The sequence below is a fragment of the Mercenaria mercenaria genome, chromosome 4 (assembly GCF_021730395.1).
Source record: "Mercenaria mercenaria strain notata chromosome 4, MADL_Memer_1, whole genome shotgun sequence".
NCBI lineage: Eukaryota > Metazoa > Mollusca > Bivalvia > Venerida > Veneridae > Mercenaria > Mercenaria mercenaria.
This window is the reverse complement of record NC_069364.1, coordinates 22,576,090-22,602,317: the sequence shown is the minus strand read 5'-3', so window position 1 is coordinate 22,602,317 and position 26,228 is coordinate 22,576,090. Positions and strand designations below refer to the sequence as shown.

The 26,228-nt window shown below is 35.8% G+C and overlaps 1 protein-coding gene across 1 annotated transcript; it reads left to right on the top strand.

Moving 5' to 3' along the window:
• Nucleotides 1-1,169: 1,169 nt before the first annotated feature.
• LOC123551188 (26S proteasome non-ATPase regulatory subunit 13-like) lies at nucleotides 1,170-26,141 on the top strand. The gene is made up of 13 exons (XM_045339919.2): nucleotides 1,170-1,330; nucleotides 4,348-4,426; nucleotides 5,101-5,135; nucleotides 6,485-6,540; nucleotides 8,488-8,531; nucleotides 9,228-9,314; nucleotides 11,428-11,599; nucleotides 13,286-13,365; nucleotides 14,188-14,313; nucleotides 15,076-15,138; nucleotides 19,210-19,290; nucleotides 20,966-21,082; nucleotides 25,346-26,141. The coding sequence occupies exons 1-13, from the start codon at nucleotides 1,230-1,232 to the stop codon at nucleotides 25,439-25,441; spliced, it is 1,137 nt and encodes a 378-aa protein (XP_045195854.2). The 5' UTR covers nucleotides 1,170-1,229; the 3' UTR covers nucleotides 25,442-26,141.
• Nucleotides 26,142-26,228: the final 87 nt, after the last annotated feature.

The window sequence follows — 26,228 nt, the reverse complement described above, 5'->3', positions numbered from 1 at the left end:
TCTGTTCTCAACAGTTTATTTTACAATAAACTAAACGACATGAAACAGTGTACTAGTTTTTATTTGGAGTTCCTCGGTTATAATTTTAGGTTTTAAAAGAAAAGGTAAACAATCGAGTGAACGCTAGTATTTGTAAACCATTTAGATCCAAGTTTTAAGTGAACACTGGTTAAGTGTTACTTGTTATTTCATTTTAAACAAAATTTAAGATGTAAATAGCCCTAAATCTCTAGAAAAAGGAGGTCCATACCCTTAGAAAACCCCTAATAGGCTTGTCCAGAGGTTCGGATCCGTACCTCTAGAATCCAGTTCTAGAGATATCATAATGATATCATATGAACTCCTTCTTTCCCCGCACAGTCAGATACTGGAACGCCTTACCTTATAACATAAAGGACAGTGTGAACCTTCAGTGCTTCACATCTGACCTAGATTCGTATATGTACTAATGTCATCATCCTGTTTTTATTTTTAACAAGCTGTATATATTACTGCTCTCACTCTTTTAACAACATGAATATCATGTATCATGTAACATAGCAACATGTTTTTAACAAATGCCCCTACCTCCCAGTTATGATCAGAGATTGATTATTGGGAGTATCTCCGTAGATGTAGATGTACTCCTGGACACTTCCTAGAATCGTTAAGCCTTAGTTAGTTGTTTTCACACCAATACGAATCATGCCTTATTTGTGTTACTAATGTTATTATTTCCTTCAAATACTTTAACTTGTGATTATTATGTCATGTAATGTGACCATTAATTGGTAATAAAACATCGATGTAACTCATTGCAGACTTGGAGCGGTCTTCTGCGCATGCCCGAAAGTGATTATCAATTGTAGCGTACGGCAAAAATATGCATATTTTTGCATGTCCGCATGCATTTAGTGTATAATATGCATAAAATACTGACTAAAGGTTAGGGTTAGTATCACCATGGTTACAAAATATATACAATTATGATATTTTCGTTCAAATTTAGTTAATCCGGTATGTACCGGAGTCTGTAAATTATACCGGCGCTCCAAGTCTGCATAATCTGGTTCCCTGTCCAATATTGGTTCCCATTCAAAGTTCGCAGAGGACCAGTCTATATTCTATTCTACGGTTTGGTACGGCATTTAGACACACCACATAATAGTTACCTCCCCGTCCAAAAACGATCTTCAATTAGGAGAACTTTTTTGTGTGAAATTTCGCCGGTATCACGAGAAACAAACAAAATGCCTAAAGACGTTGGTGCCTATCTAGCAGAGCAGCAGAAGAAGTCATCAGGTGAAATTGCATCAGAATGGGCTCAGCTAGAAGAACTTTACAACAAAAAGTATATGTTTACCAGAATTTATTGTACAATTTGATAAAGTTGTAGTGACTCAGCAAAATGAAATTTACTTTCAGACTTTTTCTCAAATTTTGCTGATAATTGATACTTCATAGTTCAGTGTGAGAAAATTTTATGTATTGATTTTGATCTCAAATTTTAAATGAACCCTATACTGAAGGCAGCGGCTAGTAGTGTAGACACTTGGAGGTCAGGCTCCCCTCCCCTCACCAGGTAGAGCACATAGTAATTAACAGATCATATATAAATCAATATATCACCTGTAAATTCATATATCAACACATCTTTTAATCAATATATCAGTCACTTCATAACCGTTATTTTCTAATGCAAATCATTTCCGCAAAGATTCCAACGATGGAGACAGAACAAAAAACTGTAAATTTTCATTTTACGATAAAAAAAAATGTTTGTCATGATGCATTTATAAAATAAAGTGCATTAGCATATCTGTATTAAACCACATACGCATGTTTAACAGTTCTAAATGCTATAAATATGTCAAAATATAACTTATTTTATTAATTACGTATGTATTTCTTTTCCGAGGTGAAGGTCATGATTGGCTGGTTTACAACATCGTCATTCAGTTTCATCAGCAGCTTCTTAGTAATGAATAGCATCTCTTTGTCAGCATCAATCACGGCGTTTGTTAAAATAAATGATGGAAAAGTACCAGTCAACATCAAAATGCTTCCGGTGAATTGAAAGAGACGGAGAAACGAATTGTCGATTTATTTTTGCATTTTCTGGGGTATATTATAATTTTGAAGTCCTTCACTTGTATAGTTCTTTGAAAATATGTCTTCAAAAGCAAAATTCGCAGCGTTCAAAGTTGAAATTATCTTCACAAATGTGCTGGTGTAAACAAAAATAAACCCCGGATGTGCGTTTTATGGTGCGGATTTGACTGTGAATTTTTTTAAAAACAATTTTACTTACTAATATCAAAGAGCTATAAAAATAAATAGATTGGCAACTTGAAAGGCATATAGAGCAAATCTCGCCAACCTCCCGTGACAAAAAAACGAGATCTCGTTTACCGAAAGTGTCGCTTTCTCCACGCGCCATTTTGTATGCGAAAGCAATTATTCATTGGTAAAATAATTATCACCGTATGACCACGCTTCTTTCGATGGCAAAAGAAAACGTGTACTTCGTGTCTTAAGACCATTTCAAATTAAACTAATTTTGTTTTAGAAGCTAACATGTATTTTAAAAGTAGTTTTAAAGGTACATAATTGTAACTCCATGCTCGCCGATGTTTGTTTTTAGTAAGATAACGCCGAATCACGCTCTGACACGAGCTCACGCGAGATTACAGCCAGTTGCCATTCTGTGTATTTATACTTCTTTGCTAATATATTGATTAAAAGATATGTTGATATATAAATTTACAGGTGATATATTGATTTATATATGATCTGTTAATTACTGTGTGTGCTCTACCTGCTCACCGCCTCTGCCAAACTTCATCAGGTCTAGGATTTCGTCGTTTATACATACAATCCATAAATTCAAAGATTTTTCAGGCTATAAATTAACAGACTCAGCAGGTTTTTTTTCCCTCTTTTGGGGGAAGGGGGTCAGTGCCCTTAGCCGGGGGAAAATTTTGACACAAACGAGCTGAAAGGGGAATTTTTGTGGCATGTTTTATTCCACATAGAATCTTGGATAGTGTGGTTATTTTAGCCTCTGGTGGAGAGTATACAACAATTTGGCTAATCTAACAACAAATATTTGATAAGGAGTATTTTTTCCTCAAAATAATTATTTTCGCCAAAATTGAACTATTTTGCATCTGCAAAAAATGACAGAAAGTGCAGACCCTGATAGATTATCACAGAAATGACATGACAATTCTAGTCCATATATTTAAAATTCAAGAAATTGACTATTTATTAATGACAATGTGCCAGAAACAAGTTAAAAAAATGAAAGTCATAGAGTTTTTTTGACAACTGAAAATTCATGTTCTCGATTTCTCTTGATTTGCTGAGATGTGACATCAAAAACGATTATGCACTACGCAGATGGGGAAGTACCTTTGAGATAGAAGGCTCTGCTTGAACAGAATGTCAATTTTCTTTGACCCTTTAGCTGTTTTTTGGTCTATCTTTTTCAGACAAGACTTTGCGTTGTGGGCGACATTTTGAAGCCATCGGCGAGACACTTGCATGACTATGAAAACAAAATGAATGCGGAAAGTGCCCACGTGATAGTTCTCCATATTGAATAAAACCCGTCGCCGCACAATATCAAATAAAACCTGTCACCGCATCGGACATCAATTTCGCTCAGTGTAATCTCTGGTGAGGGGGTGGGGGGGTTTAGATGGGGTGAAAAAAACATACTTTTCTGAGGGGGAAATGGGGCCGAATTGCGCCGAATATTTTAGCCAGAAAAACCTGGACTGGGTATATGAAATCTGTTAAAAGTACTATTTAAAACAAAACCGCAGGTTTAAACTTAAAGATTTTTAGGCTGCCTGCACAGATAAAGGGGATTTGTGATTTTCTGTTAACCCAGATAACTTTTAATTTTCGGAAATTGTGGAAAAAATTTAAGTGATCCAAGCTGTCTGAAATTCTATTAGTTTTATCTATACATGTTATAAGTGAAACTTTTCATTTTAACCTGCGGTTTTGATTTAAAATTAAATTGTAATTTTACCAGATTTCATATTCTCTGTCTGTAAATTTGTAGACCAAAAAATCTTTGAATATATGGATTGTCCGTAGATTTACAGAATGTCTGTAAAAACGACAAAATCCTAGACCTGTTCATTCAATATAAAATATTTTTATATTATATGTTTTGTTACAAATTCAACTATGCTAATTGTATTCACAGCCTGGAATTAAAAGATAACATATACATTGTTAATTCGTCATATTTTGTACTTCAAGACTGATCAAATTTGTGTCCTTCTTTTGAAATTACAATGCTTACCTCCATACTACTAGTTATTGTTTTAAGATATAATTAATATTTTGCAGATTATGGCATCAGCTGACACTAAGACTTCAAAACTTTGTGAAAAATCCTGTGTTCAGCAAAGGGGAAGGCTTAATAAGGGTAACTACTGGTTTTCTTTCTTTTGACTATAGATAGGGTCATAAAACTAAAATAAAAGTTTTAATTATGAAATTATTTTAGATGTATAGAACGTTAGTAATATAGTTATGAACTGTACTTCAATTTTGAGACCAGCCTCAAAATTGAAGACTGTGTTTGTATCAGAATTCAGTTGTTAAATTGACCAATTGATGTCAAGGTTGCATTCTGAGACTTATCTCTATACTCTGTAAAATTGTAACTTGTGTGGCTGTAAGTAGGTTCAGATTCCTAAGTAATACGACTTTGACTCTGTAATCTGTTGCTCTGTAAGCAACAGTAAGAAATGCAGGAACCAGTAACTAGGCATACGTGTAGTTTCTGTTAAAAGATATATGTTTAAAACCAACAATATACCGGTATTTTCATAAATCTATCAGCCTTGCATCTTGCTTTCTCTCGCTGTAAATCTGAAAATTCACCACTTTAATATTTAGATGTAAAATTATAAATTCAGTTGATACTTCAGTCATTTATTTCATTTTGTACTCAGTTTTGAAGTGTGTCAACTTGTACAGGTATCTGAGTAGCAATCTTTGAAAGTACTATTGAAGTTCTTAGTCATAAACACATATAATTTTTGTGTGCATATAGTTGCTGCTTGTTTATGTTCAGTTTTAAATGTTTATTTTCAGATGTATGAAAACTTTTTATCGGATTTTGAACACAGGTAAGATTTCTTTTATGAAAAGTTGATTTCCTCTTAATAATTATTATGTAAATTTCTAAGTTTAAAACTAACTGCTTGTGCTTTGACTAGTTTGATAGAAGTTGCCATTTGGCAACAGGAACCCATTTTTGCTGAGCGAAGTTGATAAGACTGCACTGTTTTTGACCCCATTTTAAAGGAATTATTGGACTAGAAGACGTAACTTATGTAAAAAAAAAAACATTGCGGGATACCTGTCCTTTTAGCTATTTATGTAGGCACAGTCGACTATGAATTCAGAGGTCACCACTAGGCAAAGGTTCTGTGATCTAGTAAGAGGTAATGTGCTTGAAGTTACTTATCCTCTACCTTTGATTGATGTTTGGATGTTGTTACTTGTGAGGAACAATTAGTACAGAACATAGGAATGCAAGCCAATTAACTAATCACATAACTGAAATACTGTTCAAAAAATGGTATTAAACCAAACTGAGACTGGTAAATTGTAGTACGATTCTTTGTGGTACATTGTAGCTCAATTTTCATGAGTTTGTGAAGTTTTTATGCCCCTGAAGGGAGGCATATAGTTTTTGAACCGTCTGTCGGTCTGTCCGCAATTTTCGTGTCCGGTCCATATCTTTGTCATCCATGGATGGATTTTAAAATAACTTGGCATGAATGTGTACCACAGTAAGAAGACGTGTCGCGCGCAAGACCAAGGTCCGTAACTCAAAGGTCAAGGTCACAGACGTTTAAGGTCATTTTTCATGATAGTGCATTGATGGGCGTGTCCGGTCCATATCTTTGTCATCCATGGATGGATTTTCAAGTAACTACGCATAAATGTGTGGCACAGTAAGACGACCTGTCGCACGCAAGACCCAGGTCTGTAGCTCAAAGGTCAAGGTCACACTTAGACGTTAAAGGTCATATTTCATGATAGTGCATTGATGGGCGTGTCCGGTCCATATCTTTGTCATTCATGCATGGATTTTAAAATTATTGGGCATGAATGTGTACCACAGTAAGACGACGTGTCGTGCGCAAGACCCAGGTCCGTAGCTCAAAAGTCAAGGTCACACTTAGACGTTAAAGGTCATATTTCATGATAGTGCAATGATGGGCATGTCCGGTCCATATCTTTGTCATTCATGCATGGATTTTAAAATAACTACGCATGAATGTGTGGCACAGTAAGACGACGTGTCGCGCGCAAGACCCAGGTCCGTAGGTCAAAGGTCCTAAACTCTAACATCGGCCATAACTATTCATTCAAAGTGCCATCGGGGGCATGTGTCATCCTATGGAGACAGCTCTTGTTTATGTTGGATTACCGATTATTACAATTCAATGCTTTCTTTCAATTTCAGGATAAACCATCTGTCTTTAGCAGAGATTATTCTATATGTAGTGAAACAGATAGCAGGTAAGATCACATTGTTTGTTTCTTTTATTATCTAGTACACATGTACTTGTTAAATATAGAGCGTGCTTTCTTGATATACCTTTTTGGCTTATTTTTGACAACTGGACTGAAAATGAACATTGTTGAAGACATTGAAACTACTTAAGGTAGTGTACCAGTAGTGGTCATCAGCATTTTTCATTGTTAGCTTGACTATTCGAAGAATAGTCTAGCTATTCTACTCACCCTGGCGTCGGCCTCGGCGTCACACCTTGGTTAAAGTTTTGCATGCAAGTACATATGGCTATCATTTAAAGGCATATAGCTTTGAAACTTATTTTTTCTTTTTCTAGGTCAATTATCAACCTCACTGGGTCAAGTCCCATAACTCTGACATGTATTTTGGCCAAATTATGCCCCCTTTTGGACTTAGAAAATCCTGGTTAAAGTTTTGCGTGCAAGTACATATAGCTATTACTTAAAGGCATATAGCTTTGAAACTTTTTTTCTTTTTCTAGGTCAATTACCAACCTCACTGGGTCAAGTCTCATAACTCTGACATGTATTTTGAGCAAATTATGCCCCCTTTTGGCCTTAGAAAATGTCTGGTTAAAGTTTTGCATGGAAGTTTCTATCTCCAAAACTAATGCAGATATTGAATTGAAACTTCACATGTGTCTTCGGGGTTATAAAACTAGTTGATAGCATCAAGTCCCATAACTCTGACATGCATTTTGGCCAAATTATGCCCCCTTTTGGACTTAGAAAATCCTGGTTAAAGTTTTGCGTGCAAGTACATACAGCTATTACTTAAAGGCATATAGATTTGAAACTTATTTTTTCTTTTTCTAGATCAATTACCAACCTCACTGGGTCAAGTCCCATAACTCTGACATGTATTTTGGGCAAATTATGCCCCCTTTTGGACTTGGAAAATTCTGGTTAAAGTTTTGCGTGCAAGTTACTATCTGCAAAACAAATGCAGATATTAAATTGAAACTTCACATGTGCCTTCGGGGTTATAAAACTAGTTGATTGCATCAAGTCCCATAACTCTGACATGCATTTTGGCTAAATTATGTCCCATTTCGAACTTAAAACTTCTGGTTAAAGTTTTACGTGCAAGTTACTATCTCCAAAAGTAATGCAGATACTGGATTAAAACTCTATAGATATTTTAACATTTAGGGTAATATTCCTGCTTCTGGGACAATAATTCGAATAGTTGAGCACTGGCTGTCTTTACGGACAGTTCTTGTATTACATATTCTCTGCACATGATTTAGGCATTCTCCATTTGAGCCGTGCCATGAGAAAACCAACATAATGGGTTTGCGACCAGCATGGATCCAGACCAGCCTGCGCATCCGCGCAGGTTGGTCAGGATCCATGCTGTTCGCTTTTAAAGCCTACTGCAATTAGAGAAACCATTAGCGAACAGCATGGATCCTGACCAGACTGCATGGATGCGCAGGCTGGTCTGGATCCATGCTGGTCGCAAACCCACTATGTTGGTTTTCTCATGGCACGGCTCATTTGTTATGAAAAAGCAAGTTATGGCTGAAGTATGCCAAATAGTATAAGAGATCATTTAGTCCTAAGGAAATTGCAGATTGTCATTACAAGTCAACCTTAAAATAAGAGGTGCCTCTACAGAAAAGTTGTCATGGCTGCTGACTTCAAATCGTTAACTTTTCGACACTGTTGGTTCAAGACTTGCCGAGGTATTCATGTAAGGAAGCCATTCAGCTTGCTTGTAGAAGGTCTTTGGTTCTACCAAGGTGCCTGCCTGTATCTAAAGTTATGTTCAGAGTGAACGTTAGGTCTTCCTCCACCTTCAAAGCTGGAAAGGTATCATGTCACCTAAATTGTTTCAGTGTAATTTAAAGCCCAGACAGAATATGAAATAAAGAATTAGGTAAAAAAATTTAGCATTGAGGAATACATGTTTGTATTGCTGTTTTCCAGATCCCAAACAAGCAATAGATTTCTTGGAGAAGATTAAAGAAAAGGTACAGTAAAAAAGTTTGATTTATTTTTAATTATGCAGAGAAAACTTAAGATAATGCTTCTGTCGCCCATGCAAGTGGTAAGGCCTTTACTTTGAAAATCTGAAGATTTTTTTTGGTATAAAAATTTAAATTGCATTATGGCCAATAAATGGCTTTTTCATTGGGAACAAGAATTAGTGGGGAAAGCTTACATATCCCCTGGCATTGACTGTCATTGATTGACACAAATGTAAAATCCATGAAAATATAAAGTCCTGCTTATTACGTTGCTCCATTCCTGTTACTCATAGAAGTAAAAAGGAAGCAAAGTCGATCATCTGTAACTTTGGTTTGAGCTAACATAAATTGTTATTTACTAGTAAAGCAGAATCTGCTTCAGTCAAGGCATTTCTTATGCAGTTTTATCCTAAATATTCCTTGTTTCATGTGTAATGTTTAAGAGATTAAAGTATTTTGTATTTATAATGTTGAAAAAACATGATTGTCAAATATGTCATGACTAGAAATTATACATATAATTACTAAATTTAGGTAATTAGAAATACTGAGAGGAAAATGTAAAGAAATCTTAATTTCCAAAATTTGGGACATGTAATTGATTTTTTGCCCTTTATGTTCATAACTTTATTCAACCATATCATGTTTTTATATGCATTTTTGAACAAAAGCACCTTGGACCTTCAAATAATTTTGCAGGTGAAAGCTAGCACAGAGGCCCGTGTACTATGTTTAACACAGATAGCCACCATAAAGTTAAGAACTAAAGACCTCGATGGAACAAAGGTATGTTTACTATTATAAATTAATCCAAATGAATGGAAATTTTACAGTTGGTTAGTTTCAACAGAATCTGTGAAAGTGGTACAAAAATTGAAGCAATAAAGTCATTGACTAACTAGAAATTTATTACGTAGAACATGATGTATGTCATCACTGAGCATTTGTTGTGTTTTTAGCTCACCTGAGCACAAAGTGCTCATGGTGAGGTATTGTGATCACACTGTGTCCGTCGTCCGTCCGTGCGTCAAGTCGTCCGTCGTCAACATTTGTGTTTAAACGACATCTCCTCCAAAACCACTGAATGGATTTTGATGAAACTTGGCCATGATGTTCCTTGGGTGGTCCTCTACCAAAGTTATTCAAACGGTTCCGCTTGGTTGCACATAGGGGCTGCCAGAGCTAAAAATAGAAAAAACTTCAAACAACATCTCCTCCTAAACTGATGGTCCGATTTTGAAATAATTTCACACAAATGGTCCTTATGCTACCCTCTACCAAGATTGTTCAAATTATACCGATTCTTCAAAAAACATGGCCGCCAGAGTGCGTGGTCACTTTTCCCTTTATGTATATAGAGGAAACTTTAAAAATCTTCTTGTATGAAACTGCTTGTCCGATTTTAGAACAATTTTACACAAATGGTCCTTGTGTGACCTTCTACAGTAAACCTTCTAGATTCCAACATGGGTTCTAGAGTTACTATCCCTGAAAGGCGCAAAATTTTCCATTTTGGCGCTTTCAGCCATATAGAGGTTTCATTGATGCTTTGATTTGAAACAAACTTGCAAACTATGTTTATCTTGATGATCTCTAGGCCAGGTTCGAAACTGGGTCATGTGGGGTCAAAAACTAGGTCACCAGGTCAAATCAAAAGAAAAGCTTGTTAACACCCTAGAGGCCATATTTATGACCCTATCTTCATGAAACTTGGTAAGAATGTTAATCTTGATGATTCCTATGCCAAGTTCAGAACTGGGTCATGTTGGGTCAAAAACTAGGTCACCCAGTCAAATGAAAGGAGAAGCTTGTTAACACTCTTGAGGCCACATTTATGACCCTATCTTCATGAAACTTTGTCAGAATGTTCATCTTGATGATTCCTAGGCCAAGTTCGAAACTGGGTCATGTGGGTCAAAAACTGTCAACCTCTCAAATCAAAGGAAATGCTTGTTAACACTCTAGAGGCCATATTTATGACCCTATCTTCATGAAACTTAATGAGAATATTTATTTGGATTATTCCTATGCCAAGTTCAAAACTGGGTCATATGGGGTCAGAAACTAGGTCACCTGGTCAAATGAAAGGAAAAGCTTGTTAACACTCTTGAGGCCACATTTATGATGCTATCTTCATGAAACTTGGTCAGAATGTTCATTTTTATGATTCCTAGGTCAAGTTCGAAACTTGGTCATGTGGGGTCAAAAACTAGGTCACTCGCTCAAGTCAAAGGAAATGCTTGTTAACGTTCCAGAGGCCATATTTATGACCCTATCTTCATGAAACATGGTAAGAATGTTTATCTTGATGATTCCTGTGCCAAGTTTGACACTGGGTCATGTGGGGTCAAAAACTAGGTCACCACTTAAATCAAAGAAAAAGCTTGTTAACACTATAGAGGCCACATTTATGACCCTGTCTTCATGAAACTTTGTCAGAATGTTTATCTTAATGATTCAAAGGCCAGGTTTAACAGGTGAGCGATATAGGGTCATCATGCCCCTCTTGTTTTGAATGAATAGGTTGATTACATGTACCATGAAAACTGGTTGGTTGAACAGTCCCATCTGTTTTCATGAAATAATGGAAAGTAGACAATGTTCTTGCAAATGTATGTGATAAGTGCAATTTAGTTATCCATTATATGTATTCCTGTGTCAAGTATAATTGACATTATGTACCTACTTGCTGCCGTGTATTTTGTATCTTTCTCAGTTACCTACGTATTCTGTTATTTTTTGTGTTACATCTGTTTTATGCACCTTTCTGTGTTAACTATATGCATTATGTACCTTTCTCTGTTATCCATGTATTATGTACCTTTCACTGTTACCTTTATATACTAGTATTAAAACTTTGAAGAAGTGGTTCCTATGTATGATAAATTATATCTTTCAGACAGTGGTTGAAGAATGTCAGGGTATACTAGATACTTTGGATGGAATCTCATCAGTCCATAGCCGGTTCTACGAGTTGTCCAGTAACTACCATAAACTGATGGGAAATCATGCTGACTATTATAAAGATGCTTTGAGATTTCTTGGATGTACATCTTTAGATGATATTCCAGGTTTGTAAACTTAGATTGAGATTAAATTTGAGATTACCATTATTTTTATGCCCCCGAAGGGAGGCATATAGTTTTTGAACCGTCTGTCGGTCTGTCAGTCTGTCGGTCTGTCAGTCTGTCCGCAATTTTCGTGTCCGGTCCATATCTTTGTCATCGATGGATGGATTTTCAAATAACTTGGCATGAATGTGTACCACAGTAAGACGACGTGTCGCACGCAAGACCCTGGTCCGTAGCTCAAAGGTCAAGGTCACACTAAGACATTAAAGGATAGTGCATTGATGGGCATGTCCGGTCCATATCTTTGTCATTGATGGATGGATTTTCAAATAACTTGGCATGAATGTGTACCACAGTATGACGACGTGTCGTGCGCAAGACCCAGGTCCGTAGCTCAAAGGTCAAGGTCCATTTAGACATTAAAGGGTAGTGCATTGATGGGCGTGTCCGGTCCATATCTTGTCATCGTGTAGATTTTCAATACTACTTGCATGATGTGTTACCATCTGTTTAAGACGCTGTCGGCAGCATAGTACCGTCTCTGTAGCTCAAGGTCAAGTCACACTTTAGACTTTAAAGGTATGCTTGATGGGCATGTCCGGTCCATATACTTTCAACATGGATGGATTCTTTCAATAACTTGGCATGAATGTGTACACAGTAATGAGAGTGTCCGGTCTAAGATCAGGTCCGTACTCAAATAAGGTAATTAGCGTTAAAGGACTAGTGCTTGATGGCAGATTCCGGTCCATATCTTTGTATCCATGATGGATTTTCAAATAACTTGATGAAATTGTGATACCACAGTTAATGACGATATAGCATCCGTAGCTCAAAGGTCTAACTCTAAATCAGATAACTACTCATTCAAAGTGCCATGGGGCATTGTCATCCTATGGAGACAGCTCTTGTTATTTATTTTTTTTTAGATTATGTTTGTACTTGATACCTCTTTTATAAAATTGTTTTGCTAAATTGCTAGATTATTTATAAGACTTCTTGAAAATATCTGTCCATCACTAACTGTAACTGCATAAAAATGGAAAAGATACAATGTGAGTAAGAAATGTCATAAAAAATTATGTGTTCCGTTGGAAAATATCCAATAATTGTTCTGACAGAAAAAGTACCTCGTTTGAAGCAGAATGATGTTAATGGTAGCATTTGTTTAGTTCTATGATATATCAAAGAAGTCAATAAATTCTATGAACAGTTAATCTTGCCTTAGATGCCATCTGTATTAAGCAGCCACTTGTCTTAAGCATCCAGTCAGCTAACTGCCTGAATTGATATTTTGTTCTAATTACAACCTGTCTTAACCTTTAGCCTGCTAGAGCAAGTGATTCTGCTTTGCAACCATGCAGACATATCAGCCTGCACATCCGTGCAGCTGATCTGGTCTGCTCTGTTCGCTAAATTCAGCAGTAATTATAGTGACACCTTGAATATAAATGGTATGTCATTGAGATGACATTATTTAGAATAGGGGTAATGTCAACACAACTGTTCACCTTGTGGCTTAATACAGGTTTTCTTAACCAAACTAGTAAATTCATTTTCTTATATCAAGTTATTACATTTGGTTGACATTTTTGATTAAAGTAATGTTCAACTAGAAGTCTCATTTGGTGTAATATTCAGTATACTGATGCCATATAATGAAGTTTGTTCATGTTGTTTTTACAGCTGGAGAGCAGGCAGAAAGAGCATTCAACCTCGGACTGGCTGCAATACTTGGGGAAGGAGTATACAACTTTGGGGAACTTGTGAGTACTTATTCCGTTCTTTTGATTTGAATATGTTATTTGAATGTATTATGGAACTAGGAAAAAAACAAACTTCTCTTGCATGTTAATCATAAGCTTAACTTTGTCTTTTGTTATGTTTTCAAGGGAGTATTTGATAATGCATGAATTGTCTCGCATTTAGGAAACAGGTCTGGGATAGTTTGCTGTATATGTAATTGGTGTAAAAAATTGTAAGTTTTGTTTTACAGGAGAACTTAAATGATAGTAAAGTTCTTTAGCCATTGATACAATAAATGTTGACTTAGATACCTAAATCTGATAATACCCGGTAAACAACACATTTTATTGCTTTCTGTTTATAACTTTTATTCATGAAATTCATTCTAGTATTTTCAAAAACAGTAGGGGAAAAGTAGTTACTGTTCTCAAGTTATCTGTTGTTAACCAGATTTTGAACCACATTGCAGTCACATGTTATGATTAAAACTCAAATACTGTGAATTCATTAATATTTGTTTGGGACTTATTTTCATGGATTTTATGGTTTACTCAATCCACAAAATTTAATTCCAACAAACAAGTAAATTTCCTATTCATTTTATGTTCAGAAGTTGAAATCCGAGATTTCATATACCCACGAAATAGCCATTTCTTCCAGAATCACGAAATTTCATGCACACGAAATTAAATTATTTCACAGTACATTCGTAGGATCACCCTAGGTGTGGCAGATTCCATACTAATTCAAATTAGTGCCAAGCCGTTTTCACAACCAAGCTGCAATTTTAAATATTATTGTACGAAGGTATAAACCAGTTTTCTGTTTACCTGTTTACACAGCTTGCACATCCAATTCTGGATTCATTAAAGACCACAGACAAGGACTGGGTTGTCTCATTATTGTATGCATTTAACAGTGGAAATATTTCAAAGTTTGATGATCTCAAGAAAAGTTGGGGAGCACAGGTTGGTAGTGTCTTTTTAAGTTTTGTCATTGAAATAAGCTTTTCTTGATATTCATATAAGGCTTTAAAGATGAACCCTGTACATCTGTAAAGGGACTAACGCACACATTTTAAGTGAAAAATATTTTCTCTCAAAATTCCAAAAGAAGTTACTAGTGGATGAAATAAAATTTTTGCTCGATATTCTTATGAATAACCAAAAATATTAACCATTGCAACATTGTTGAAGTAATGCAGAAACTTTACATAGCTAACTTAAATATACACTGTGTCTGGTTATTATGAGCTGCACTGTGAGAAAACCAACATATGCTGGTCGCAAAGCCACTATGCTGGTTTTCTCATGGTGTGGCTCGTTACATAAAACTTGTGATACTATTTATGCACACAAGTATGTTTATTTCATGTTTACACAGAAGCTGTGTAGTAATTTTTGTTGTTTGTTCAGTAAAGAAATTTGAGCACCAGACCCATTTAATGACACAGAAAACACATTCATTATTATGTTTGCAGTTGTAAACAAACAAAAAAGAAAAAAAAAACCTGGGCATTTTGTTCTTTTGAAAAAAAAAAAGATTCTAATATTGAATAGACAGGTGATGACACTGGACAAAAATGTGTGTTACTGTTACATGACTATTTACTCTTTACAAACAATTCAGATGGTTATCCAAGATATACAAGACCAAATATTGAGAAATAGTGATAATTAGGGTATCCCCAGAAACAGTTGAGCTTATTGATTTATTTTTGTTCCTTTCAGCCTGACCTTGCAGCTCATGAGATTTTGATGAGACAGAAAATATCTCTGCTTTGTCTAATGGAGGTAATATTACTGATTTAAAAAAGAAATGTAAAAATTGAAAATGTAGCTTTAAGGGTAAAAGTTCTTTTATGAAATTGTTCAAACAAAGAAGAAACTTCAGAAGAAAGCAAAGATGTTGGGACTGTAGTAGCTAAATGAGAACTCGTATTTTATGGTAAATGTAATTTTGGTTATACATTCTTTACACTGCTTTTTAGCTCACCTGAGACAGAGGCTCATGGTGAGCTTTTGTGACTGCTCAATGTCCGTCGTCAGTCGTGCGTCGTCCGTCCGTCAACATTTTCTAAAAAAATCTTCTTGAAAACCACTGAGCAGAATTACACCAAACTTCACAGGAATGATCCTTGGGTGGCCCCCTTTCAAAATTATTCAAAGAATTGAATTCCATGCAGAACTCTGGTTGCCATGGCAACAGAAAGGAAAAACTTTAAAAATCTTCTTGTTGAAAACCGCAAGGCATAGAGCTCTATATTTGGCATGTGACATCATCTAATGGTCCTCTATGAAGATTGTTCAAATTGTGCCCCTGGGGTGAAAAGAGGCCCCGTGCCAGGGGTCACAAGTTTTACATAGACTTATATAGGAAAAAACTTTAAAAATCTTCTTGTCTAAAACCACAAGATCTAGACCTTTGATAATTTGTATGTAGCATTGCCTTGTGGTCCTCTATCAAAATTATTCAAATTATAACCCTTGGGTGAAAAGAGGCCCTGCCCCGGGGGTCTCAAGTTTTACATTTACTTATATAGGAAAAAACTTTAAAAATCTTCTTGTCTGAAACTGAAAGGCCTAGGCTTTTGATATTTGGTTTGTTGCCTTGCCTTGTGTTCCTCTACTAAAATTATTAAAATTATGCCCCTTGGGTGAAAAGAGGCCCTGCCCTTTGGGTCTCAGATTTAACATAGACATATCTATAGGGAAAAAATCTTGTATAAAAGTTCAAGGCCTAGGCCTTAAATATTTGGTATGTAGAATTGCCTAGTGGATTTCTAACAAGATTGCCCAAATTATGCCCCTGGGGTGAAAAGAGGCCCCACCCTAGGGGGCACTTGTTATATGAGTTATGTAGGAATAGATACTTAAAAAAATATCAGATCATATTTCCTAGACTGCTGAATTATTATTACCTGATGACCCCAAGTGATTAGAGGGTCACTTGACTGTGACCTTGACCTACTGACATACTTTCTTGTTTTTTAAGGTACAGCCTTGAAATTTGGATGACATGTACATTTTTGCACACCTATCTTAAACTGACTTTCAGTGACCATGAATGTGACGTACTGACCTACTTTCTAATATTTTAGCATCAGTTTGCCATTTGGCTCATATTACTCAGGTGAGCGATTTAGGGTCATCATGACCCTCTTGTTATAGAAAAGTATGTATATATAACATTTAGAAATAATGAAAGGAGTAAAATCCTTATTAAATTAATTTTGGGGCCTTCAGGACTGAAGGTTAAGAATGCAAACTTTGAATCACTTGCCCCTCACAAGTGTGGGTAGTAGCCACATTTAAGGTGTAGATTTTTTCATTTGAGGAAGCCATCATGATTCAGCTAGCTTGAGGAAGGTCAGTGGTTTTGCGTAGGTGCCCTCCTCAGTCCTGAAACAATGCCTGGAAGGGCACCTGTAGTCTTACTCCACCAATAAAAGCTGGAAATGTCACCATATGACCTTAAATGTGTTGATGTGACTCTAAAATCCAACAAAATATGAGCCACACCATGAGAAAATCAACACAGTGGCTTTGCCCCGCGCAGTCTAGTCAAGATACATGCTGTTCGCTTTTAAAGTATATTGTAATTAGAGAAACCATTAGCGAACAGCATGAATCCTGACCAAACTGAGCGGATGTGCAGGCTGGTCTGGATCCATGCTGGTCGCAAAACCACTATGTTGGTTTTATCATGGATCGGCTCATATAATAATAGATTTTGATAAAGAGAATTATTGGTGTTTCTCTTTATTTCAAAAGCATTATAATGTATGTTTTACTTTAATGGGGCATTCAAGCCTGACTGATTGCCGGGTAAAAACTTTGTCTCTTATTTGGATGTACAGTAAACCTCGGTTATAAGGAACAGCTTGGGACCTCTTAAAAATTGTTCCTAATAACCGAGGTTCCTTATATCCGTATAGCGAACTAGTTCCATGTAACTGAGGTTTGTATAACGAACACAATTTGTATAGGGAACACTATTTGACTGACGTTTGATAAGGGCTATGTGTTCGCACTCCGGGCCGACCTTGAATCCTCATGTGAGAAAGTTTCGTTTCTAGTACCAGCCCTTTCCTGGAGAGATGATAAGGTAAACTGCCTGCATGTATATGACTGAAATAGTGTTGAAACGCGGCGTTAAACCCAAACAAGCCAAAATATTTGTCGGTAAGAATGACCGTAATTCATGTTTATTTTTGTCGGTTATTTCTATATTCTTTTTAGAGAGCGCTACATGATGACTATCAGATACCGTATAGCAGGTTATTTCTGCAGTCCAAATATTCTGCGTTTAGGCCCCAAAAAGTGTGAAACAAATTTCTGCTTGTTTAATTTCTGCGTTTTCACATAAAAGGAAGAGAAATGTCTGCGTTTTTGATGCCAAAGAGGAGGTTATTCCTCGCATGACTGGTCGTTGTGAGAATGATAGCTTATGAAAAAAATAAAGTAAATTACCGGTAACTGTTGTAAGATAACTTTGCATTTAATGAATACATTGTAGGATATAATAAAATGTGTACTGAAAATATATAAATCCAACAACAATTGCACAAACAACAACTGCAAACTACGATATATCGGCATACCGGTTATACTTATATAAAGGTTACTGAAGTTTAGTTCGGAAGATCTTCACAAGGTATTTTTAAGATCAACACAAGTGAAATTCACTCAATTTATTTCATTCACAGAAGAAAAACGTTTTCTGAGGGATTAACAGTTAGTACTTTGATTGACCATCACACCTTATTATACCATTATCGGTAATTGTCAGATGGCGTCGTTAATTTCCAATAATTAAACCATGCCATTGTGAACTTCGAATTACCTAGGGAAACAGCGTGAAATAACGCTGGTGATAACAATGCAGATTTTTTTTTGCGTTTTAAATTTTTGCTGGATGAATATTCTGCTGGAAATATTTTTGCGATTCTACCAAGGGACCGCAGAAACGCAGAAATATTCCCCCCGTAGAAATAACCCGCTATACGGTATGTTGCAGTTACTCCCCTTACCTTGCTTGACCGCATGTTATGTGAACAGACATCAATACTAATATAAAACAAATGTTAAATTTTTTATTACAAAAATATTAAATTAGACTACCCATTAAAATCTAAAAGTAGGGTGTTTATGACATACAGTGTATTACGACTAGACAACGGTGCCATACGTATGGATTAAAGTGTAAATTATACCTATACTTTTGCTATCCATTTTAGCACCTGTTATAATTTTTATAATTGGAAATTTGGTAAACTGAACTGATTGCCATTGTTAATCGTGTGTGATTAGCACATTTATTTAGGATATGACCGTGACTGATTTTCGTTCACTATTGTTAACATGAAATATCTCATACATGTAGCTCTCGGACATAATCTTGAGAATATATGTCTACTATCGTCTAGTATTTGGTAATTTAATGATATTATATATTTTCTTTTTATCGTACCCATGAATTAACAAACTAAAGATCATAGAAATGAAATATTTGTGTTTATTCATGTACATGAAAGCGCGTGAAAGTACCGATGTTACTCTGACGTCATCCGCGATTCTCCTGTTTATTTCCGGTTTTCAGTAATTTTTATACTCTATGTCTGTTCGTTATAACCGAGGGTTTTTCCATTGAATTTTGTTCTTTGGGACTGGAAAAAGTGTTCCTTATAACCGAGTGTTCCTTATAAACGAGTTCCCTATAACCGAGGATTTTTACATTGAATAAAGAAGGAATTAGATTGGGGAATTGAAAATTGTTCCTTATAACCGAGTGTTCCTTATATCCGAGTTCCTTATAAGTGAGGTTTACTGTACATTTGATGTATACATTAAGTTGAATTTCAGATGACATTTAAGAGACCAGCCACAAACCGACAGTTAACATTTGCAGAAATCGCCACAGAAACAAGATTACCAGAAGGGGAGGTAATAATCTCAAGTTTGATAACTTTTAAATTAAATGTTGTAATAGAACAGCGTCATGGCAATATTCTGTTTTCTATAAAAGTAGAAGTTTTCGTGAGGGTTTAATTTTTGCTATATTCCCCAGGCTTTACATCTTGCGAAAATTAATCCTCGCATAAATATCCACCATTAGTATTACTGTGAAATCATTAATATTCGTGGGGGACTAATTTTCGTGGATTTCGTGGTTGAGTCAATCCACGAAACTTAATCCCAACGAACAAGTAAAATTCCCATTCATTTTATGTTCAAATGTTGAAATCCACGAATTCATATCCCCACGAAATTGCCATTTTGACCAAAACCACGAAATTTCATGCCCACGAAATTAAATGATTTTACAGTATTCAAATTCAAGTAGGATAACATTTTTACAATTTCGTGAATAATGAGCCTTCCTAACATACTCAAAGTTTCAAATTAGCGAAATTTTAACCCAACAAAAATACATGTATACGCTTTTACAGTATTCAGAATCAAACACTTTTAAATTGAACACTCAGTGCCGGATAATGTGTTATGTCCTGTCTAGTTTGTGTAAAGATTGCATTCTAGAAATTGAAAAGGCCTAAGTGTTTAGGATTCTGTGTATTTTAAAAATTCTTAAAGGCTTGACTAGCTAAGTTTCTGGCTTTGAATCACTAGCCGTGTCACCTCCATGGTTGTCCTTTGAGGAAGTCATCAAGCTGCCATGTGGAAGTTACATGAAATGGTTCTACCTGTATGTGAACTAACTCTGGGAGGGACACTTGTAAACGGTCCTCCTCGACCAGTAAGGACTGATAGGTTTGCTGTATGACAAAAAAAAATTGTGTAGGTCTGTATATATTTCTGCATATGATAATGAAACTTTTGAAAATTAAAAAAAAAAAATTGAGTAATTTTCATGAAAAATGAATAAATCTTCATGATTTTATTGACAAGTTTTCACAAAAATATCTAGTTATCAAGAAAAAATGTCAAAATAGTGCCAACTACAGCATAAAAATGACATGACATTTTTTATCAAATCCTAATTTTTGCAAAAACTTAATTGGGGCATTCATTTTTCACGAAAAAAGGAAAGGTACAACAAAAATAACTTGTTATCATATGCAGTATTGGGCACTAACTTGATTTTTCCACATGATAGTGAGGATTTCACTTGTGAATAAGATTTTTCCTTGCTTTTCATTTAATTTTCATGAACAGAACATTATTAATGAGCCACGCCATGGGAAAACCAACATTGTGGCTTTGCGACCAGCATGGATCCAGACCAGCCTGCACATCCATGCAGTCTGGTCAGGATCCATGCTGTTCGCTAACAGTTTCTCTAATTGCAGTAGACTATGAAAGCGAACAGCATGGATCCTGACCAGACTGTGCGGATGTGCAGGCTGGTCTGGATCCATGCTGGTTGCAAAGCCACTATGTTGGTTTTCTCATGGCGCTGCTCATTTTGTTTTGTTGGTGCAACATTAAACCCAACAGAAAAAATCTTCATCTGTTTTTTTTAATTTTTTTTAAAATTTATCTTGTCATATGCTGAAATATGCGGCCATATATTTGACTTTAAACAACCACACAAGAGACAGATATGCTTTTAAATATTTGTTTAATCCGAAATGAATGTTTTTTTTTCTGTAAATTTCAGGTAGAGATGTTAGTTATGAAGGCATTGAGTCTTGGCCTTGTTAAGGGTTCAATAGATGAGATAGACCACAGAGTACACTTGACATGGGTACAACCTAGAGTTCTAGATCTTGAACAGGTAATGTTTAATCACCTCAGATTATTGCAAAATAATGTGAGATGAAGTTTAACCTTTAGTATGGTATCGGCAGGTTGTTTTGCCTTTGCGATCAGTGCAGACCAATACCATCCTGCACATTCTGTGCAGGCTCATTATATTCGGCACTGTGCACTGTTCAGTCTGTAAATTTTCTGTGAAAACCCCTTTGATAACAGATTAATAAGTGGTCCTGCCCAAATTGAATGATGGACCAGTCCATTTTAGAAAATTAGGAGGGCAAAGGTTAAAGAATGCAGAGGCTGCTTAAAGTTTTCTTCAGATGATTAGATTTTTAGGAAGAAGGCAGAAACACCAAAGTAATAGATGATTTGAATGAGAAGTTTGAAATTGCTTAGAGAGAGAATGCTTATGCTAGTTTTGATGAAATACTACCAGTGATTGGAAATTAAAATTCAGATTTATCGGCCTACAGATTTCTTTATTATGAGAAAGACATCTTGTAATAGAACATGTATAAAACAGGTGTATGTTTACAAATTTCAGTCATACAGAGTTGTGCCCCCCATGAGTGGTGGGAGGCTTATAAATTTGGTCTTGTGCGTCCGTCTGTCCGAAGTTCGTGACGCGCCTAGCTCGAAAAGTATTTGATATAAATTGATGAAACCTTGCATGAGTCTTTATCATGATACGAACTTGCGCACCTCCAATTTTTTATCTGGCTCCGCCCCCTATTTTTAGAGTTATGGCCCCTGAAATAGTCAAAAATGCACATTTTCACCTTGTGACACGCCTAGCTCAAAAAGTGTTTGATATAGATTCATGAAACTTTGCAGGAGTCTTAATCATGATATGGACTTGCGCACATCCTATTTTTCATTTTGGTCTGACCCCTATTTTTAGTGTTATGGCCCCTGAAATAGGCAAAAATGCCCATTTTCACCTTGTGACGCACCTAGCTCAAAAAGTATTTCATATAAATTGATTAAACCTTGTTTGAGTCTTTATCATGATATGAACTTGTGCACGTCCTATTTTTAGCTCGACTATACGAAGTATAAGGAGAGCTATCCTACTCGCCCCGGCGTCGGCGTCGGCGTCTTTCCGCGTCCCCACCTTGGTTAAAGTTTTGGTGCACTTTCACTTTTTTCAGCTTATCTCTGTAATTACTTGATGGATTTGATTCAAACTTGAAATACTTATTCCTCATCATCATCCACATCATCTGACATAAGGGCCATAACTCTGGCACCAATATTTCATGAATTATCTCCCCCTTTTCACTTAGATTTTCAGGTTAAAGTTTTGATGCACTTTCACTCTATCTCTGTTATTACTGAATGGATTTGATTCAGATTTAAAATAGTTGTTCAGCATCATCACCCTTATCATATGAAACAAGGTGCATAACTCTGGCACCATTTTTTCATGAATTATTCCCCCTTTTTACTTAGAATTTCAGGTTAAAGTTTTGGTGCACTTTCACTCTACCTCTGTCATTACTGAATGGATTTGATTCAAACTTAAAATAGTTGTTCAACATCATCACCCACACTATATGACACAAGCTGCATAACTCTGGTACCAATATTTAATGAATTATGTCCCTTTTTGCTTAGGATATACTTATATAGTGTTTTGATACATTTTATCTTTACCTCTCTTATTACTTTAAGTTGATATTTTTGACATAGACTCAGGCTGTTGTGCAATATCTTCATTCACAATTGGAGTCATTAAACACTCCAGTGACAGCTCTAGTTTTCTCAGATGTGCCCAGTTTCACTATCCAGCATCGAAATAGTCGAGCGCGCTGTCTCCTGTGACAGCTCTTGTTTGTCTGGCTCTGCCCCCTATTTTCAGAGTTATGGCCCCTAAAATAGTCAAAAATGCACATTTTCACCTTGTGATGTGCCTAGCTCAAAAAGGATTTCATATAAATTGATAAAACCTTGTATGAGTCTTTATCATGATATGAACCTGTGCACCTCCTATTTTTTGTCTGGCTCTGCCCCCTATTTTCAGAGTTATGGCCCCTAAAATAGTCAAAAATGCACATTTTCACCTTTTGATGCACCTAGCTCAAAAAGTATTTAATATAAATGGTTGAAAACTTGCATAAATCTTTATCATGATATAAACTTGCACATCTCTTATATTTTGGCCGGCTCCACACCCTATTTTTAAAGTTATGGCCCCTGAAATAATTAAAAAATGCACATTTTCACCTAATTATGTGCCTAGCTCAAAAAGTATTTAATGTAAATTCATGAAACCTTGCTTGAGTCTTTATCATGATGTGACCTTTTACACTTGGCATTCTTCTTGAGAATCTTTGCACTTATTACAGAGTTATGGCCCTTGAAATAGCCAAAATAGTGGATTTTTAGCTCACCTGTCACATAGTGACAAGGTGAGCTTTTGTGATCACCCTTCGTCCGTCGTCCGTCGTGTGTCCGTGCGTCCGTCCGTCCGTCAACAATTTCTTGTCTGCACCATAGTGGTTTCATTTATGATTTTATTTTAACCAAACTTGCACACAACTTGTATCACCATAAGATCTCGGTTCCTTTCTTGAACTGGCCAGATCCCATTATGGGTTCCAGAGTTATGGCCCCTGAAAGGGCCAGAATCAGCTATTTTGACCTTGTCTGCACAATAGCAGCTTTATTTATGATTTGATTTTTACCAAACTGGCACACAACTTGTATCACCATAAGATCTTGGTTCCTTTCTTGAACTGGCCAGATCCCATTATGGGTTCCAGAGTTATGGCCCCTGAAAGGGCCAGAATTAGCTATTTTGACCTTGTCTGCACAATAGCAGCTTCATTTATGATTTGATTTTAACCAAACTTGCACACAACTTGTATCACTATAAGATCTTGGTTCCTTTCTTGAACTGGCTAGATTCCATTATGGGTTCCAGAGTTACGGCCCCTGAAAGGGCCAGAATTAGCTATTTTGACCTTGTCTGCACAATAGCAGCTTCATTTATGATTTGAATTTAATCAAACTTGCACAAAACTTGTGTTGCCATAAGATCTCAGTTCCTTTGTTGAACCGGCCAGATCCCGTAATGGGTTCCAGAGTTACGGCCCCTGAAAGGGCCAGAATTAGCTATTTTGACCTTGTCTGCACAATAGCAGCTTCATTTATGATTTGATTTTAACCAAACTTGCACACAACTTGTATCACCACAAGATCTTGGTTCCTTTCTTGAACTGGCCAGATTCCATCATGGGTTCCAGAGTTATGGCCCCTTGAAGGTCCAAAATTGGCTATTTTGGCTTTTGCAGCCATATAGAGACTTCATTTATGGTTTTATTTGATACAAACTTCCAAAATATCTTCAACAACAATAAATCTTGGATTCCATGACAAATCAGATCCAATCGTAGGTTCCAGAGTTATTTTATATCTGATTACCTCCCCTGATTGTAGTCAAAATGGATTTATATCAGTAAGTACTTATAGGACTTATTTGAAATTTCATTATTATCATTAGTTGGACTGATTCAATCAGGGTAGATAACTATGGACTGATTTTATGTCAAATTACCTCCCTTTATTTCAAATTAAAATGGGTATATCTCCGTAACTAATGAAGATACTGATCTGAAATTTCATTTATGTCAACAGATTTATTTGGCAGATCCTTCTTTTGTTCACTTACAATAATTTTCTTTTGAATTACTTCCCTTTTACTTTAATATAAATAGCTTATTTTTAGTAACTTTTTTATTATTGGCTGTAGGGAAAAACCGAGACCACTTTTCTGTGGTACAACATGGATGGTACCTCCAATTTTTAGGTGTATTTTGACATATCTGTACCTTGTAAGAATTTTTTTTCTTTTTGGTTTAATTTCTTCCCTTTGTTGTTCCTGTCCTTTGGACTTAGATATTTTTTCTGAGGACCTTCTTGTCCTCAAGTGCATTGATAACAGGTGAGCGATATAGGGCCATCATGGCCCTCTTTTTTTGTTTGTGATGGTCATAGCTCAAAAATATATTGCCTAGAATAATGAATCCTTTTCATAAAATGTTTGTTTAGGCTAAACCCCATTAACACTGCAAACATTTGAATTATTGCCCCTTATTTGTGACAGATGTACCAATGGGGGGCACACCCTGTGTCCTACAGACACATTCTAGTTAAAACCTGTATTTTTCGGTCGCTATAAACTTATATAAATGTTGCCAAGATTTTTCTTGAATTCATTGTTTGTATCATGTATCATGTGTATAGAGGCTAAGTTTAATCTAAAATTTGGTATTTCCAGATTTCCAATATGCAGTGTAGGTTGCAGCAGTGGTGTGAAGATGTTAAACAGATGGAAAGATTAGTGGAAGTGAAGGCCCATGATATTCTCACATAAACATTAAGAAAAACTCATTTTATAGTGTCATATGTGTCATCCTTTACATGCGTTTGAATGCTGTAAAAGCAGAATTTTTGCGAGGGCTCAATTTTCGCTACATTTGTGAGGGCCTACATCTCACAAAAATTAATCCTCGCGTAAATATTCACCATTAGCATAATTTTAATTAAAGTATGATACCATTTTTACAATTTCGTTAATATCAAACCTCAAGAACATACTCAAAATTTCAAATTCACGAAATTTTGACCCAGCAAAAATATGTGCTTTTACAGTAATATCTTTAAATCAGTGATTTTCTTTGTGTAGAGACTTTGGCCAAGTGTTGATGAATGATGTAAATTTCTTTAACGCTAAAATGTATGTTGATAAGTCTTTATACAGTGTTTTCTGCATGTGTAAAGATAAACTTAATCTAAGATATATGGAGATAGTCTAGACACTTCAGCCTGCTTGAAAAGGTGTGCAAGCACTCGTAACAATACATTGTTACTATATAAGAAATGACATCCTGGCAAAGGGTGTAATGTTCAGTTATTTATTTTAAGTGCTCTTCTCGGTGGTTTATAGTTCTTTAATGTTTTAAGTTACTTAACCGTATTTAAAGCATATTTCTCTGGTTACAATTAAGATTAAAAGAAATTTGATACTTTTTGTCGAAATGTGCTAAATATCAATAAAATAAATTGAAAATGTTTTTTTTTTCTGTTGTTTCGTGTCCTCCAGATAATCTTTACCATAAATCATTTGATCTAGTGGGTATGAAATTCTGTGGTTTTGACCA

Bases quoted from the DNA above. Each gene is read 5' to 3' on its own strand.
- LOC123551188 (XM_045339919.2), top strand. From the start codon at position 1,230: ATGCCTAAAGACGTTGGTGCCTATCTAGCAGAGCAGCAGAAGAAGTCA. The intron at 5,136-6,484 runs GTAAGATTTCTT...TTTCAATTTCAG, and splicing joins TTATCGGATTTTGAACACAG to GATAAACCATCTGTCTTTAG. The intron at 13,366-14,187 runs GTGAGTACTTAT...CTGTTTACACAG, and splicing joins TATACAACTTTGGGGAACTT to CTTGCACATCCAATTCTGGA.